Source organism: Aquila chrysaetos, chromosome 24 (assembly GCF_900496995.4).
Source record: "Aquila chrysaetos chrysaetos chromosome 24, bAquChr1.4, whole genome shotgun sequence".
Taxonomy (NCBI): domain Eukaryota; kingdom Metazoa; phylum Chordata; class Aves; order Accipitriformes; family Accipitridae; genus Aquila; species Aquila chrysaetos.
In genome coordinates, this window is record NC_044027.1 from 4,942,043 (window position 1) to 4,958,073 (window position 16,031).

At 53.0% G+C, this 16,031-nt stretch overlaps 1 protein-coding gene across 9 annotated transcripts in view; it reads left to right on the forward strand.

Annotated features, from left to right (window-relative positions):
- Positions 1-16,031, forward strand: part of ANKS1A (ankyrin repeat and sterile alpha motif domain containing 1A) — a 111,476-nt gene that overhangs the window by 88,894 nt on the left and 6,551 nt on the right. For 7 of the 9 annotated variants that reach the window (XM_029999474.2, XM_041119664.1, XM_029999475.2 and 4 more), the window contains 9 exons: positions 8,452-8,550; positions 8,950-9,102; positions 9,272-9,379; positions 12,137-12,301; positions 12,681-12,806; positions 13,018-13,089; positions 13,534-13,620; positions 13,987-14,124; positions 14,844-15,014. In XM_029999474.2, coding sequence (XP_029855334.1) covers positions 8,452-8,550; positions 8,950-9,102; positions 9,272-9,379; positions 12,137-12,301; positions 12,681-12,806; positions 13,018-13,089; positions 13,534-13,620; positions 13,987-14,124; positions 14,844-15,014 — 1,119 coding nt within the window. Of the gene's footprint in view, positions 1-8,451; positions 8,551-8,949; positions 9,103-9,271; positions 9,380-12,136; positions 12,302-12,680; positions 12,807-13,017; positions 13,090-13,533; positions 13,621-13,986; positions 14,125-14,843; positions 15,015-15,448; positions 15,548-16,031 lie in introns of all 9 variants that reach the window. The other 2 variants (XM_029999479.2, XM_029999480.2) reach the window with 1 other exon arrangement.

Genomic DNA, 16,031 nt, shown 5'->3' on the forward strand with positions numbered 1-16,031 from the left:
GTTGAGCCGCTGCGGGTGGAAGTAAATGCTGCTAGTACCTAGACGTGCTGGCAATCTAGCCTTTAACGATTGCTCATCAGATTTGGGGATCTCTTTGGCCTGGTTCACGCCGGCTGGCAGATTTATTACTGAAATGGCTTTCATTTATTTTTATGACACAGGCAGGGAGTACATCAGCCAGGTTACATGATATTGTCTGCTGTTTATCACTGCTGCCAGCCTCATGGAAATGCATTTCTTCCTTGGTCCCCAGACTGATTTTGATGCCCTGGATGAACACCCTGTAAGAGTGGAATTGGACCCTTGTGTGAGGGTTTCTGCCAAGCGTCTGAGTGGGAATCGATTCATACAATGAAATGAAATTTTTTTGACAGCTCTCCAGTGGGTTTCAGATGCTACTTGGGTGGTTCACAAGGACTGTGCTTTGTCCACAATGGTATGGTTCTTTGGGTTTTCTCTGGAAGGGAATGGTGAGAGCAGAGATGCAATGATCGGGGATTTGAGAGCGCGTTTCAGGCGCTCACTCATGGCTCTGACGGGGGAAACCTGGTGGAGCTGCGCTGAAGCTCCTCAGTGATGGAAATGGACTTCACGGAGAGCAGTGAGTTCGGAATGGATTTTGAGGAGCAAAGTGGGTGGACCAGAACTGGCAATTTAGAAGATACTTACATTTGATTCATTAGTAGCTCCAGGCCCAATAAACATTAAAAAAGCCATTAAAGTAGCCGTTAATTTTTTTTTCTCTCAATAAAATTGCCTGAACTTGACAACCATGACCGATTCCCTCCGTTGCCATTGTCACGCTGCCAGTCTGCATGGGGAAGAAAATTAAACAAAAATGAAGTGGTTGTGTGCTAATCTAGGATTTATTGTAGGTTTTTGTATATGAGCCCTTTCCACAGTCAATGCTCTGTGAAGAGCTAGGGCTTCGTTGTCGTGCCCTTAGCTAAACAAATACTTCTTTTCCGCTAGTTTCCACTGAACTATCTCAAACTGCAGGTACCATTAAGGGAGGGCACAAAACCCTGTGGATCATGAGGCCAATTACAAGTACATATTTGTGTGACGTAGTGCTGCTCCCCCGGCTTTGAAATTGGGGTGCGCGGGTCCCGGCTTTGGGGTCATCAGCCTGCTCTGAGATAAATAGCCACTAGTGCAGGTTTGTTGGAGGGGCTGAGCAGCCGGGGATGGCTGACAGAGCTGTAGGTATTCAGCATTGCCTGTAATCAAGGCTCTATTTTGGGAGGTTTTAGCTTTTTTTTTTTTTTTTTTGTCTGTAAAAGGGGGTGATGCTCTGTGCTATCACCAGGGGTCTCAGGTGAAAAGCCCCCAAGCACAAATCGTGCAGATATACAGACGGAACGCAAGCTTGTTTCTAGGACAAGCTTATAAATTAGTCCATTAACGAGACATTAGCTGCGCTTGTCCTGTTGAACAAGATATATTAGCGGGGCTTTTTACTCCAAGTGCAGATTCATACAGCCCCTTATGCAGTAAGGGGGTCGAGGCTGGCCAGGCTCTGCAGTGGGAGCAGGGCTCGGCTGGTGACTCCCAGCACCCTGCTCGGATGGGTTTGAACACACAGCTCGGAGGGGCTGGATGAGGCCAAACGTGCAACCTCCAAGCCCTGCAGGGAAAGAAGGCGCTTCGTCATTAACTAATAGATTTGGGGACAGGGAGCTCGTTGCTGGCTGCGGTGGCTTTGTCAGCTCCCAGATATACCTTCACTATAGCTCATCTTTCCGAATTTTGCTGCCTTCCCTTATACTTGGGATGCTGGCTGAGGCTGCGGGGCTGTGAAGCCCAGTGGTGTTTTACAAGTCTGGCAGCAGGAGCACCCAGGAGCTCAGGCAGAGCCACGCAGGGCTCGCCAAATCGCCTTGCTGGGCATATAATTGAGCCACTATCTTCTGGACTGCAAACCCTGAACTGCCTGCTTCCATTAAGTTCCTGAAAGCTGCAGCTGGCTGGTACCAGGATGACCAAAATGAGGTTTCTGGATCCTTTTTTTCACCTGCAAAGGAGAAATTGAAGTGGTGTTGAGGCTAAGGAAGGTGCAACCTCTGTTTTCAGGACTTGCTGTGTATTATCTCTGTTTAGGCTGGGTCTGTGGTGAGCTGGATGCATCTCCATCTCCGCCATCCAGGCTTTTGGTTGCCAAAAGTAAAGCAATAGCAGTGACGGCAAATCCTTGACAAGATGCAATTGTCTTGAATGTACTGAGAGGAAAAAGAAAGAGCTTTGTATGCATTTATGTAAGAAAAAAATGGATGCTTTGGCTCATGCAGCTGAAGGCACTCTGCTGTAGATGTTTGCAGAAGCCTTTGTAGTCTGGAAAAGCTGTGTTTGGGTTTTGCATCTGTTGCTTTTAATAGCAAACACATTCTGGTCCCAGTCTTCCCTGCAGTCCGTCGCCTGTCTAATACAGGGTTTAGTAACAGAGGCAGCACTTGTGTTAGCGTGAGCTTAGTGAGACAGTCGGGATTCATTAAACTGCATTGCTGGCTGGATAAGACTGCGCGTCCTATATGAAACTTTCTTTGCCTCAGGGCCTTTCCTTAGCTGGAAAGAGAGAATGGACCAAAGCCAGGCTCTGTGCAAGAAGCAGCATCTGAAAATTGGGTAGTTAAGTGCCTGCAGAGTGCCCTGCTGGAGGAGGATTGCTGGCAGATTTCAGCAGCTCTGATTTTGGCACGCTTGCCTTCGGGGTCACCTAACTAGCAGGAGGGGACGCTACCTTCCTACAGTGTAACCTCTGACTGTGCTTTTTTTTTTTTCCTTTTAATGAGAAACCTGGAGCCTTGCAGGCTGTTTAATTACAGTGCAAGATGTGAAGCATGACTAAAGCAGACCCTTTCTCTAAAAGCTTGTGTTTCTGCAGGCGGGTCGGCTGCACCAGCATCTTTTGGGGCTCCCTGGGGCAGCCCAGACAAGGATGCAGGTCACTGGCAGATCTATGCCCTCCTTTGGGGCAATGCGGAGGGCAGAAACGGGGTTCAGAGGTGCCCCTCTTGGTCATGTGTATTTGTGCCTTTCCAGGGAGGGAGCTCTGTTCAGCTCTGAGGAAGCTGAAGGCCAGGTTGGGGCATGAAAGCCCGTCCAGACTGTCTGGCAGCCAGTCTCTGCCAGTTTGGACCCAGGGAGTGGGATTCACCTTGCCCAGTTTCAGATGTCTGCAGCGGGGCTGATCATTCAGGCTCTTTGGATTGCCAGTGGGAGCGGAGGAGAGGACTCATCTGGGTGATGCATTTCACCCCGATGTATATGCACTTGCACTGGAGAAATACTCCTTCCTTGACCGAACACACGTGTGTGCAGCTGAAGCTTAGCGGGGAGATTGTGCTCCTTAGTCCCTTGCAAAGAAAATTTCAGCCTCTGCTTCCTGGTGGATTTTTTTAAGGGATCATCCCAGCTCTTCTGGGAATAAAAAAAAATGACCAAAGATTTTTCTACCAAGACTAACATGTGCGCATGGTGCTGTACTAAAATCTGGATTAACGCAAGGATGCGTGTTCTAGGAACAAACCACCCGCAGTGCAGGAAATGGTGAGAGCTGGTTCCCGATGGAAGCGAGGAGAAAAGGGTGAGGTGTTGGGATGAATGGGGCTTTCAGATGTCCCCTGCTCCCCCGGCATGGATGAAAGCGAGAGCTCTGGCCCGGGTGCAGCCCTGAGCTGCGCTCGCTCCGCTGCCCCACAGCTGGGAGAAATGCACAAGGTAGAAAGCACTTGTCACAATGAATAAAGTCTGAAATACGTCTTTGGAAGTATATTTGATTCTAATTGGCATTTCTGAGGCTGCTGCTGGAGGATCCTAGAGGACTGGGCTAAGAGCAGAGCGAGTCCCTGGGAGCTTTCCTCTGCCCTGCCTTGGACATCTGCTGAAATCTGTCCTCAGAGGACCCGGAGAGGGGCTGACCGCGAGCCTGGGGTCAGGCTGCCAGGACTGCTCTGCAGCCTCCAGCGGGGCACTTGGGAGATGGCATCTTTTGACCTGGTTGCTGACCTGTGTCAGCACCAAAGGGGACCTATATTTAGAAAAAAGCAACAAAAAAACCCAAGGAAAAAAAAAATAATGAGCAAACAAAAACCTCTATTGGGATATTGTTTAAAAATCAAAACCAAACTCCCCCAAAAAACCCTCACAAATCCTCACAGCATTTTTTCTGAAATTTTGCAGCCCTGCATCAAGGCAATCTGCCTTTTGAGCAGCCCTTTGTAACGAAGAGGCTTTGTTTCCTCTCGGTGATGAATGCCTTGTTCCCTTTTCCTCCGTGAGCTGCCGGGTGCGGACATGTGCGGTCCCCTCCTCAGTACAGCAAAGACATGGCTCTTGCCTGGTTCGGGGACAGACCTAAGACCCTTCAGCAGCCCAGTGCCCAGCATGAGCCAGTGGTGCGGAGGTCGGGAAGGATGGGGCTGGCGGTAAGAAGCGAGTGAGGTGTGCCGGGAGAGGCAGGGAAGGACGAAAGCCACAGCAGACCCCAGCTGGGTCTCCGTGGCTGGGAACCCTGCTTGCTTAGTGGGGCTTTTTATGCTAAGTCATCAGTTGCTGATTGAGCAGAGACGTGGTTTTGCAAGCACAGGAGCCCGAGCAGAGAGCAAGGCACTAACCAAACCTGTGGCAACTGATGCGCCGCAGGAGCGTGGCTCGGAGGCAGGTGGCGGCGGTGGCCCAGGCGGACCATTTCTGCCCCTTGGCTTTTGTCTGAACGGCATGTTAAATGCAAACAGGTTTAAAGTCTGGTTTAAAGAGCTCATCTGTTCCACTGGCAAAGGTTAAAAGATCTCCAGTGTGTTTGCATTTAATTATCTATTTTAGTGGCAGATTATTTTTTTTCATAGGAGATGAAATCCGGATGGGTTTAAAGGACATTTCTCTAAGCGGAGGCTCATGCACAATAGACTGTAATGATTTATTTGGAGCTGCTATGCTTTGTCTATCCTTGTTAAGTACCCTGAGAATATGGGCTGACACTGAGGGAATTTAATGTGACACATAAAAATAAGGAGTGTTCGCGAAAGCTGCAGGCTTTACAGTATTTAACTAGCTTGTATCCTTGCTACACAGCAAGCAATTTTCCTTGAATTTGAGATGCCAAAAGTGGGAGAACACCTATTGCCTTTCTTTGGGCCTGGCACTGGCCATGTCAGCGTAGAACAGGCATCCTGGGAGAGCGTGAGCTGACAGCCCTGTGCTGCTAGTTTGGGAGCATGGCTGTGCTAGCCAGGCATTGCTGTGCTAAAGTGGATTAGCACGAAAAAGGCTCAACGCTGGAAAATAAGCATGAGTAAAAATGTAAATAGGATCAGCAAGCTTGTTTAGTTTTCATACGTGAAAATTACACATCGCCATTGTCACAGCTCATTTGGCTGCAAACGATTCTTGCTGTCCTGGTTGGTGCGTGAAGGGTTTGCTGTGAGCCGTGCCCTTGCTAGCATCTTCCTCGAGCCCCCGCGCCTGCTGCAGCTCTGGCACCCAGCTCTTTACAGAGGAATTAAGCAGCAGAGCACCAAGATGGGCAGGTTGGGGGAGCAGAGCAGGCTGAGGTGTTGGGAACTGCAGGTTTTGGGGACCTGAGGTGTGACGTTAACCTGCTGCAGGGACTTCAGTGAGTCAGTCTCTTCCTGTGCTTCCTTTTGCCTCCCCCAAGCAGAGCAGTAATGCTTTGCTCTTCAGGCTTATAGGAGAAATCCCATCACTTGCTCTAGCCATCTTCTGTCCATTTAAAAAAGCCCTTTAAAAGACATCTCCCTCTAGGAGATGAATTCCTCGCACATATGCGGCCTCCCAAGGACCTTCTGGCAGCCCCTGTAGCAGAACTGTCGCATGCAAAAGCACTGCCAGGTAAGGTGCATGTCAGGGGAGTTAAGCTACCTTTAATCCTTTCCCTCTTCCCCTGAGCTGAGCACACAGTCTCCCGCTGTTACAGGAATGCATGTTAAATGTGGCTCCTTGGCTTAAAATCTGTGAGCAAGAAAGGGGAGGGATGCTTTCATTTTTTTTGTGGGATGCTGCTGCTAACAAGCCAGAGTGATCACTGCCTCTGTCAGTGGCAGCCTCTCCACTTCACTCACGTAGGGCGTTTGCTCTCGATGCAATGGAGCCTGCTGCTGCTTTTGCACCAAATGGGCGTCCTTGGAGCCTTTAACTGACAAAAAGCATTTATTTTTTTTAATTGTGCAATTGAGGGGTGCACAGAAGAGTTTATGTGACATAGTCACATCCTTGCACAGAGCTTTGCGTGTAGCGTTACCACTCAGGTGAGACCCGGGGGTTTCACATGGCCTTGCCAGCAGTATGTGGGGTGCAATCCAAGAAAGGCAAGGCAGGTATCAGTGTGGACCCGTGCCCCTGCAGAGCTGCCGCCCACCCACGGTGCCGTCTCAAGCAGCGGCAGTCGCTCTTTCCAGCTGGCAGCGGGCAGTGACGCTGCAGACCAGCGCTGTAGCCTGCTGCTATAAACTGACCTTTTGGAAAACAGGGAGCAAACCACCCTAATCGGCTGCAGGGTCTTTAGTCCCGGCTCTTTCTGCTTTTTTAAACAACTCTTAGACAAATGCTTTCGTACTGCAGCTGTCTGCTCCAGATCTGCAGTCTCGGTCCCCCCATGGCCTGCCAGGAATTGAGGGCGTCGGGCATCCCTGCCTGCCAAGGGAGGATGGAGGCAGAGGAGCCTCGGTGCTGTGGGTGCTGACGGTCACAGAGTGTCTACAGTGCCCTGCGTCCCTGCCACACGCTGCTTTAACTTGCCACTGTCATTTGCTAAATAATTGTTTCTCTACAGTCTGGCCTCTGAGGGCAGCTCTCCCAGCGACTCGGGCATCTCTTATCTGTAGCGTTAATTCTCTGTTTCTCTGAACACTTATCTCTGCGGCCAGGGGAAGAGCAGCTCTCCGGGGCGCAGAGCCGTGTGGCATCCTACCCAGCAGTTATCACACCAGGCCATGGAAGTGGCGGGAGCGATGCTGCCTGGGCTTGGTGCTGTCGTAGCCCAGGCACAAACCAAACAAGTCGGGAGCAACGCGGATGCTGGCATTGCCGGGAGTGAGCCGGCCAGTGTTTGGCTGCAGGACTGGCATCTGGCTCCATCAAATGCACCCGGTGACTCTCATAAAGCCATCGCCAAAGGGAAGCTCTCCCCGTGGGCTGCCCTGGCTGCAAACAGGCCCGTGTGCTTGGTCCGGGAGCATGTGAGAGTGGAAGGGGCAGTGGGAAGGGCTGTTCCTCCTCTTCTGCCCTTGCAGGAGGCAGCATCGTCCCCGCGGGGTCACGCTCAGGTGGGTCGGCCGCTCAGAGAGCAGCTCACCGCTTTCACATTTGGCTGTTGTATTTAAAGCAGGTAGTACTTAACAAAACATAAGTGCTGAAATACTGCAGAAAGTGTGGAGTGGGAAGGAATATAAAATATTTGCTGCCCTTTGAAGAGGATACTTGGCCGTCTTCCCCTTGTCTTTCCCTCCTGAAGTCCTGGCCGTTCAGCCCGCTGTTCCCGCAGCCTGCATGCCCCTGCAGCAGCATATTGCCCAACAGCCAATTTTAATTAGGTTTCTCTTATAAAACCAAAATGTGGAACAGCGAAGTGCTGTCAGCTCAGACCTTCAGCTGTGACTCTCCTGAGAGCAGAGGGAGGCAGGTCCAGGGAGGGGGGGGTCCGGGCTCGAGCCGAAGCCCTCGGTCAAACAGCACCGTGGCTCTTCCAGCCATGGGGAGATGTGCCTGGGCTTCCCGCTGAGCTCTCCCCAGGTACGAGGGGCAGGGAAACAGGTTGTGACGGAGGCTCTTAAGAGGGGGGTAAAGTCAGCGTGCTCTGCATGTGTCCACTCGTGCTCTGCAGGGGGAAGGGCGGGCAGAAAATGGGCTTTAACGGAGCGGTGTGCGGCGATCAGAGCACCTCTGCCGGAGTGGGGTGGGCTGCCTCCTTGCCCAGGGGATGGAGGATAAACGTGACCTCTGCCAGGTTGCCTGCTCTCCCGGAAAGAAATTCAGATTTCTCTGTGGCTGTGGAGGGAGGCTGAGCAGAGCCGAGTGCCCCTTCTCAGGCACCACGCATGGTGGGGTGCTGAGCTTTACCTGGGCGTTGTTACACAGTGCTCAGAGCGTCTGTGCATCAAGCAGGAAGGTTGCTGTAAGCGATGGCCTGAAATCTGACGGCTGGAAGAGGAGGCTGCAGAGCGGGCTGTGGGAGGGAGGGGATGGCAGTGCTCTGCCCCACCGATGCGGTGTGTGCCGCAGCCCCTTTCGTGTCAGCCCTCTCGGTGTCCGGGGTTGGTACGTGGGGCAAAGCTGTCATCCTTGGGAGCCTTCCTCCTCCTCCTCCTCCTCCTGCTGTGGGGCCGTGCTGGGAGGTGGAGGTCAGGAGGGTGCTGTAACGTGCATGATCTCTGCTCCCGCACCTGATGTGGCTTCTGTTGCCCTCTGCTCCCATGTCGCTCCTTCCTGTTCCCACAGGGCTGTAATGTCATGGAAGACCAGGACCTTCGGGACATCGGGATCAGCGACCCGCAGCACCGTCGGAAGCTCCTTCAGGCTGCTCGCTCCCTCCCGAAGGTCAGCACCAACACCCATCACGTGAAGTAGGGACAGGGCGTTGACCAGCTCAGCTGCGAAAGCAGAGAAGACAAAAGCCAGTCCCTATGACTCCAGCCACATCCTTGTGACCCACAGAGGGATCACAGGGGCTGAGGGAAGGGTTTTGGGAATAGCAGGGAGGAGGAGTATATTGGTCCACCAGGCTATGTGGATGGGTTGATACCGTGCTGGGGAGAGGGTGGCTGTCCTTTCTGCCAGTATTGATCCTAAGTGCAGTCCCTGTTTATACAGTGATTTTTTTTACCTTAAAGCTGCTAGTGCACATGATACTGGCCTTTAAACTGATTTTAACTGATGCTGTATGCCTTGGGATCCCAGCCCCCTGGGGCTTTTAACCCCTTTCTTGTGCTTTTACAGTTGAAACCCCTGGGCTGTGATGGGAACAGCCAGCCTTCGGTTCCCGCATGGCTCGACTCTTTGGGGCTGCAGGATTACATTCAGTCCTTCCTCTCGAGTGGCTACAGCTCTATTGACACTGTGAAAAACCTTTGGGAGCTTGAAATAGTAAATGTGAGTATTGCCTTTCTCTTGCCACAGCAGTGACGTCCTGCCCACGTTCCCTCTGGGGCTGTGACTTGCAGGGAGTCATATTAAATGGGAACAGCGCTGCTCAAAGAGGGGAAGCTTTGCTTCATGCTGAGGGCAGGAAAGCCTACAGGGACCGTGATCTCTCCTGCAGGTGTTGAAAGTGAATCTGCTTGGCCATCGGAAGAGGATCATCGCCTCCCTGGCAGACAGACCGTATGAGGAGCCACCGGCAAAGCCGCCGCGGTTCTCGCAGCTGAGAGTGAGTCACTGTTTGTGTTCCCTGCCTGGCTGATATGTCTGTGTGGAGCGTGCTCGGCAGTGGCCAGGGTGCTTTCTTCTGCCCTGGCTCTCCTTCGCTTTCTTCCCTTTCTTTCGAAGAGCTAAACCCGGGTCTGTCGGGAATAATTGTCCCCTTTCTGATTAGCAGCTATCACCTCTGGGGGACTCAGATCTGTAGAGGATGTTTACTGAGAGCTCAGGTCCTGGATGGGTATCCAGGCTCAGAGAAGGAGGCACGTTCAGCCTTACTTTGCTGCTTTCATGCAAGGGATGTTCTGCCTAGCAAAATCAATAAAAAAGGGGAAAAAAAAAAAAACCCTTACAATGTCAATATTTAAGTTAAAACTCCTTTGAAGGTAAGTATTGAGAGTAATAAGCATAGAGAGTGATCTTTGAAAATTGCATTGCTCTTTAAAAGGAGAGGGTAAAACCTAAATGGCTTGTTTCTTATTAAAACAAATCGATTGGACCTGGAAGCTTGGGTTACTCCTGGTTCTCAGATACTTGGTGGTTTGAGGAGAAAGTTCTTGAAGCATTGAGGCAACTGCACATCTGGCTGTGCGGAGGAGGGAGTGTTTTGTGTTAAACAGTTCCCATGGATGCACCTTGGCTGCTGCCAGAGATGGTGCAGAGCCCAATACTCCCACTCTGAGCATCGTCAGGCAGAACTTGGGAAATGTAACAGCCAGGCTGGCTCTGACTTGGCTGGAGCACCTGGAGCACTTGGGCAGAGTAAAAACAAATTACACATTTGATGTTGTGCTGTACAAATTCTGCTATGGCTGGGCCCCACACCAGCAAACGTCACCATTTGTTTGGACAGACACGCTCTAGCTGAAGTGTCGGACAAGTTTACCGACTCTTAGCTTTCTTCTTTGCGGGTCAAACTCCCTCTTCCATGTGCAAAACGAAGCTGAAGTGTGCGAACAAGTCAGTGCTGGGAGAAATCTTAACGTGGCCAGTTGTATCCGTTCAGCTTTTCACCTTACCAATTCCAGTGACCCAAAGAGCAAATACTCACACAGGCATGACCCTGCTATTGAAATAAGCGTGAGAAGATAATATTCAGCCCTTGCAGGTCAAATTCTGGATGGCTGCCCCATGGGAAATGTCAGGCAGCTCTTTCGGATCAGGTGCCTCCATGCAAGGTGGGTGCCTGCACTGAACGGCAGGGCACTACTCCCGCCTCTGTGCTCTGCACGAAGGGGAATACTGAGCTGACTTTCTTCCCCTTGTTTCCTGGCCAGATTTAAGGCCGACTTCCCGCAGGCAGGAGTGTGACATGGCTCAGCTGGTGAGATGGGATGCAGCTGGGACCTGGTATTTTGATTGTGCCAGTTGGGAGTCGGATCTGTCTCCCTAGGCAGGCTGGGCTTCTCTAGAGCTCTTGGCCTCGCTGCCAAATAGCTCTCAACGTGATTTGCGGAGGTTGACTTTTTGCTGCGGGAGTGGGAGCCTTTGGATGTCAGGCCCTTCGTTATCGGGGTTGGCTGGGAGGGGAGCTGTCACATTCGCCGTTCTTCCTGAAAACTGACATTTGAGAGCTGAGTTTGGGAAAACCCATTGAACTTGGAGCTAACCTGTGAGCTCGGGAGCGGGGCGGCATGCCACGGAGGGCAAGTGTCTCATGCTGCTTCTTCCCAGTGTTTGCAGACCAGCTTCCTGGAGCAGGAATTGGGAGTGATTGGAGTTTCCCCATCCCAAACATCTGGTCCTTGCCCTGCTGCAGAGCTCTTCCCTTTTGCTTTGGATTCCCAAGGCTTTTCAACCAAAACAGTCTTATCTGAAGCGAGTTGGGCTGCTGTGCCCTGCTTTGCTCACACTGGATTTTTTAGGAACTGGGGTTCGGGTGCAAAAAGGGAAGGTTCACACTGGTACTGTACCTGAAGAGTGTGCTCGGGAGCCGGGAGGGGGCCACGTACAAACCCCACACCTTTGCCCTGCTGCTCAACCACCCCCTTTTCAGACAACAAAAACCTGGACGGGCAGCAGCCAGCTGAGGATCTGCACTTCTCTGAAATGTCCTCTTGAGATCGATGAGACTAAAGGCGGGATTGTTGGCGGGGGGAGAGGAGTCCTTTGGTGCGGCATCAACTGATTGATATGCTGGACGGGGAGGCTGTGTAAGAGAATGGGCCATTTGCAGCATTTCCTGGTGCTACAGCTGGTGCGATCCAGCGCCTGGCTCCGGCGTGGGGAGCGGAAGGACGTCAATGGCAAATTAAGCAAGTCCGTTGAATAGGACTAATGCGTGTTGCAGCTGTGAGCTTCCCGCATTGTCTGCTGGGCCGCTTGGCACGTACAGGCAGTGAATCTTGCCTGCAGTAAGAGCCAGGCTGTCAGGCATCTGGGCTGATCTCTCGCTGGGCTCCCAGGGCTTTTCTCCTGGGGTGGCTGATCATCAGCGCTTTGAGTGCTTTGCTTAGTGCTTTAGCGGGGTCTGCTCCTCCATAAACACCCTGCCCGCAGCTCAGCATGTCTCCTGCCCTCCTGGGATGAGCTCACAGGGGGCAGAGGCATGCTCGGCAGAAAGGGCTGTATACCTGCCTGAAACCATCCTGGAGCAAATGAGGGGTATCGTACAGAAAATAAATGGTGTGATTGATGACACTGAGGCAGGAGCCCATTAACTCTGCTTGTTGCACCTTTTGTGTTGGACACTGTAAAGGGGAGCGAGGGGTGGGCACGTCTGCAGCACAGGCTGACCAGGACGGTTCGTGGTGTCTGCTTGTTTCAGTGCCAGGACTTGATGTCCCAGACATCGTCGCCCCTGAGCCAGAACGACTCCTGCACGGGCAGATCTGCCGATCTCCTGCTGCCCTCCGGGGACACTGGGAAGAGGCAACATGACCGTGGCACCGAGGTTGCTCCCTACTCCAGAGCTGAGCGCTACAAAGCACAGGTCAGTGGGTGCTTTTGTGTGTCCTGGGGGCCGCGCTGCACAGCGTAGTGCAGGCTCCCCCCTCTCTGGAGCCAGCGAGGAGTTAGGGCGATGCATGGAGAGCCAGGGAGCTGGTCAGGCGCAGCTTTCCACGCTGTTGCTGGCTCAAGCATTAGAGCCAGCAGCTCATTTATGCCTCAGTCTCACCTTGAAAGTGGGTGGCTCGCAATTCCATGAGCGCTGGCCCTTTCACCCGCAGCGCGCTGCCTCCTCCCAGCCCCTGTGGGATTTTGGCCATTGCGAACCTCAATTGCGTCAACCCGAAGAGCCCTCCTGGGATCTGTGTTTTAATCCATATTGGCCCTGTTGTGGCGTCACATCCATGTTTCTTCCCTTCCAGGAGGACCGTCGGGAGTCAAAGCTGACCCTGCGCCCCCCCAGCCTGGCTGCCCCGTACGCCCCAGTCCAAAACTGGCAGCACCAGCCAGAGAAGCTCATCTTCGAGTCCTGCGGGTACGAGGCCAATGTAAGTGGCTTTTGGCTTGTGGAGGTGGCAAGGATGAGGAGGCTCTGGGGTCTGGTTGTTGTGTGTGGGGTTGTCACGCTTCCTGCCCTTCCCTGGGTGACCTGTCCCTCCCCAGCCATGGCTGCTGGCCGCTCACGGGGCTGTGGCATTGCCTTGGGTTTGCCAGGGTTTCCTGCGTGAAGTCTTTACCATCTCTCCCTCTTCCAAACAGTACTTGGGCTCCATGTTGATCAAAGACCTTCGAGGGACAGAGTCTACGCAGGATGCCTGTGCCAAGATGAGGGTACGGAGGCCACGGGGACAGGGGAGGTTTGCTCACAGCCTGTGGTGGATGATGTGGAGAAGGGAATGGGGAGATCTCGGTGAAGCTGTGGTTCCCCAAACCCTGCAGGCTGCCGTTGTGCAGAGCAGGGGCCCAGGCTACTTAACAGGCTGTGCCACTGTCGCTGGTGAACTGCCCCTCCCCAGCACTTTTCCCCATAGTTGGAAGGTCTGTGCAGTGGGAGAATGGGCGTTCTCCCTGGGAAAGGGGTGCTGGGTTTGCTTCAGGTCCCTATCCTTTCCCTTCTGCTTCCACTAAGAGCAGGCTTTCCTCCTCCTGGTCCAAGACCCCCAAAGCCTGCCCTTGCGGGGCAGTGACCTGGAGGTCTCTGGGGTGGGCTGGGGCGGTGGTGAAGAAGGGAGCATTTATTCACAACTAGTCACTTGAATGTTCTTGTTTCTGAAGAAATCCACAGAGCACATGAAGAAGATCCCGACCATAATACTGTCCATCACGTACAAGGGGGTGAAGTTCATCGATGCCTCTAACAAGGTGAGCTTCAGATGCCTCGAAGTTGGTGTCCGGAGGGACAAGACCTGCAGTCCCACCTGCCTGGGGGGCTGCAGGTCACAGTTAGTGGCTACAGAAGCCGCTGAGGAGCTGCTAGGGCTATGGGAGAGCACCAAGGTGGTGATGGTTACCTGAATGCCGAAGGCTTGGCGGTCTGGCTGCTTGTGGACCATGTTGTCATTTATTCCTACCATGGGAGGGAGCTAGGACTGGTCTGGCTGGGAGACTCCTCCCTGCCATTACCTGTTTCGCTCCTTGCCCCCAGTACGTGCTTGCCACAACCACCATTTGCTGGGTGTATTTGCCATCCCCAGAAGGGTGACGGGTGCTTGTGGTTGACCCCGGCAGAATGTCATTGCTGAGCACGAGATCCGGAACATCTCCTGCGCTGCTCAGGACCCCGAGGATCTCTGCACGTTCGCCTACATCACCAAGGACCTCCAGACCAGCCACCACTACTGCCATGTCTTCAGCACCGTGGATGTGGTGAGTGGGTTATCACATCTTGTCTCGCAGCACGCTGTAGTCCTTTGCAGTCCACTTGTTTCATTGCTCAGCATTGTTGGCGAGTTATAGACCAGGATCTGGTCTGTTCTAGGACTCTCTTACTAGTTTCTACCGTAAAATATTCCTTTCAGAGCCCTGGCTCAAAATGCTTTTACTTTGGAGCTCTGTCGACAAAGAGAATATTTGTCTGGCTTCATTACTGCAGTCTCCAGTGCTGAATAAAGCAGGGCAGGAGTTTTTCCCTCCTGGGGAATATGCTGTGAACAAAACCCTAATACACTCTCAATTATGTTGAGCGTAATAGGCTGATTTAACAGCCTTTTAATTCACCAAGAGTGGAAGCATAACTTGCTTTTATTCTTGGGCAGAATCAGCTGTACAAGATATTTTGGCTTTTTCTCTTTACAATGCAAAACGCTGCTAAACTGCGATGCTTGCGGGGCTGTAGCAGGCTCGCAGGTGGTCCCGCCAGCCGACGCTGTGCGAGCGTGGAGGCAGCTCACTGCCAGCTCCCCCGCGGGGCAGGAGCTCAGCGGCTTTGCCAGGGATACAGCAGGATGCGACCTGCTAACGGAAAGGTGACGGGCTCTGCCGAGGTCTGCGTCTCCAGAGCAAGCTGTTGAGCGCATGGACTCTGCACAGGGCGAGGTAGCTCGTATGCACCTAACGACTTTGTGTTTTCTGTGTTCTCTCCGAAGAACCTGACGTACGAGATCATCCTTACGTTGGGGCAGGCGTTCGAGGTCGCCTACCAGCTGGCCCTCCAAGCCCAGAGAGCAAAGCCTCTGGGTGCTGGAGCAGGAGAAATGATTGAAACAAAATCTTCCAAACCGGTGCCTAAACCGCGAGCCGGCATGAGGAAATCTGCAGTACGTATGCGCAAGCCGGGTGCGATCTGCATGGTCTGAGCTGGGATTTCTCTTGGGCACCACGTGCTTAAACCTCCCCCTTGGTGGTGGGGGGAGCCCAGATGCAGACAAGGTGCCTGTAGCTGATATTGCAGTGTCCGTGGCTCTGCTGGCAGTCCTGCTGCGGGGTTAGGCCTTCCCCTGGTAGGATGAGGGCAAGCAGAGGTGGAAATAGCCCAGGTGGGATGGGGCTTAAGTGCCCTGCTGGGTCCAGCACAGCTTCCACATGCAAACCCTGCAGAGCCGCAGGTAACCTGCGGTTTGCAGTACAAGAGTGCCCCTGTAGCCAAAACCAGCCAAGACTGGAGCTGCTGAGGAGCAGGGACTGCTGCATAAGCCATTGCCTTCCTTTAATGTCTCCTTTTGTCTGTGTTCTGCTTGCTCCCCCCGCTCAGGTGCCGCTCCCTCCCGACACTCGCTGTTGTTACTGTCACACCTGTACAACACACCGCCCCTCCTACCTGCCGCTGCAGTCTGTTAGTCCCGGAGCTAAGGTCTTTACCCTTCTTCCTGCCATCTTCCATTACGAACCGACCCGGGCTGCCCCAGCTGCCACCGGCCCGCCTGCCTCCCCGCTTCCCGCGTCTCCTGCTGTGGTCCCGTGTCCTGCCTCGCTGCTGTCTTCCCTCCCCGCTCGTTCCAGGGCCGTGCCATGGGCTCAGATGAACCCCAGGGATAAACCGCTCATGTCCGCCCCCGCTGATGTAGAGTGGCAGCTCTCAACTAACCGCGTTGCTCTTTCTGGTGTTGTTAACCTTCCTGTAGGATCCTGATTTAGGAGGACAAGATGAAAGAGCCATGCTTGGTCGGGAGAGTAAATCACGTGGGAGCTCACCTGCCGGGAGCTGTCTCCCTCTCTCTCCCTCTGCCTCTTTTTTTGGTTTTTTTGGTTTTTTTTTATAGTGCCATCTTTATAGCGCTCAGTTTTTCATGCTTGTTTGTGAGATGAAGCGAAGCTGTTGCTAATGGTAATAGGGG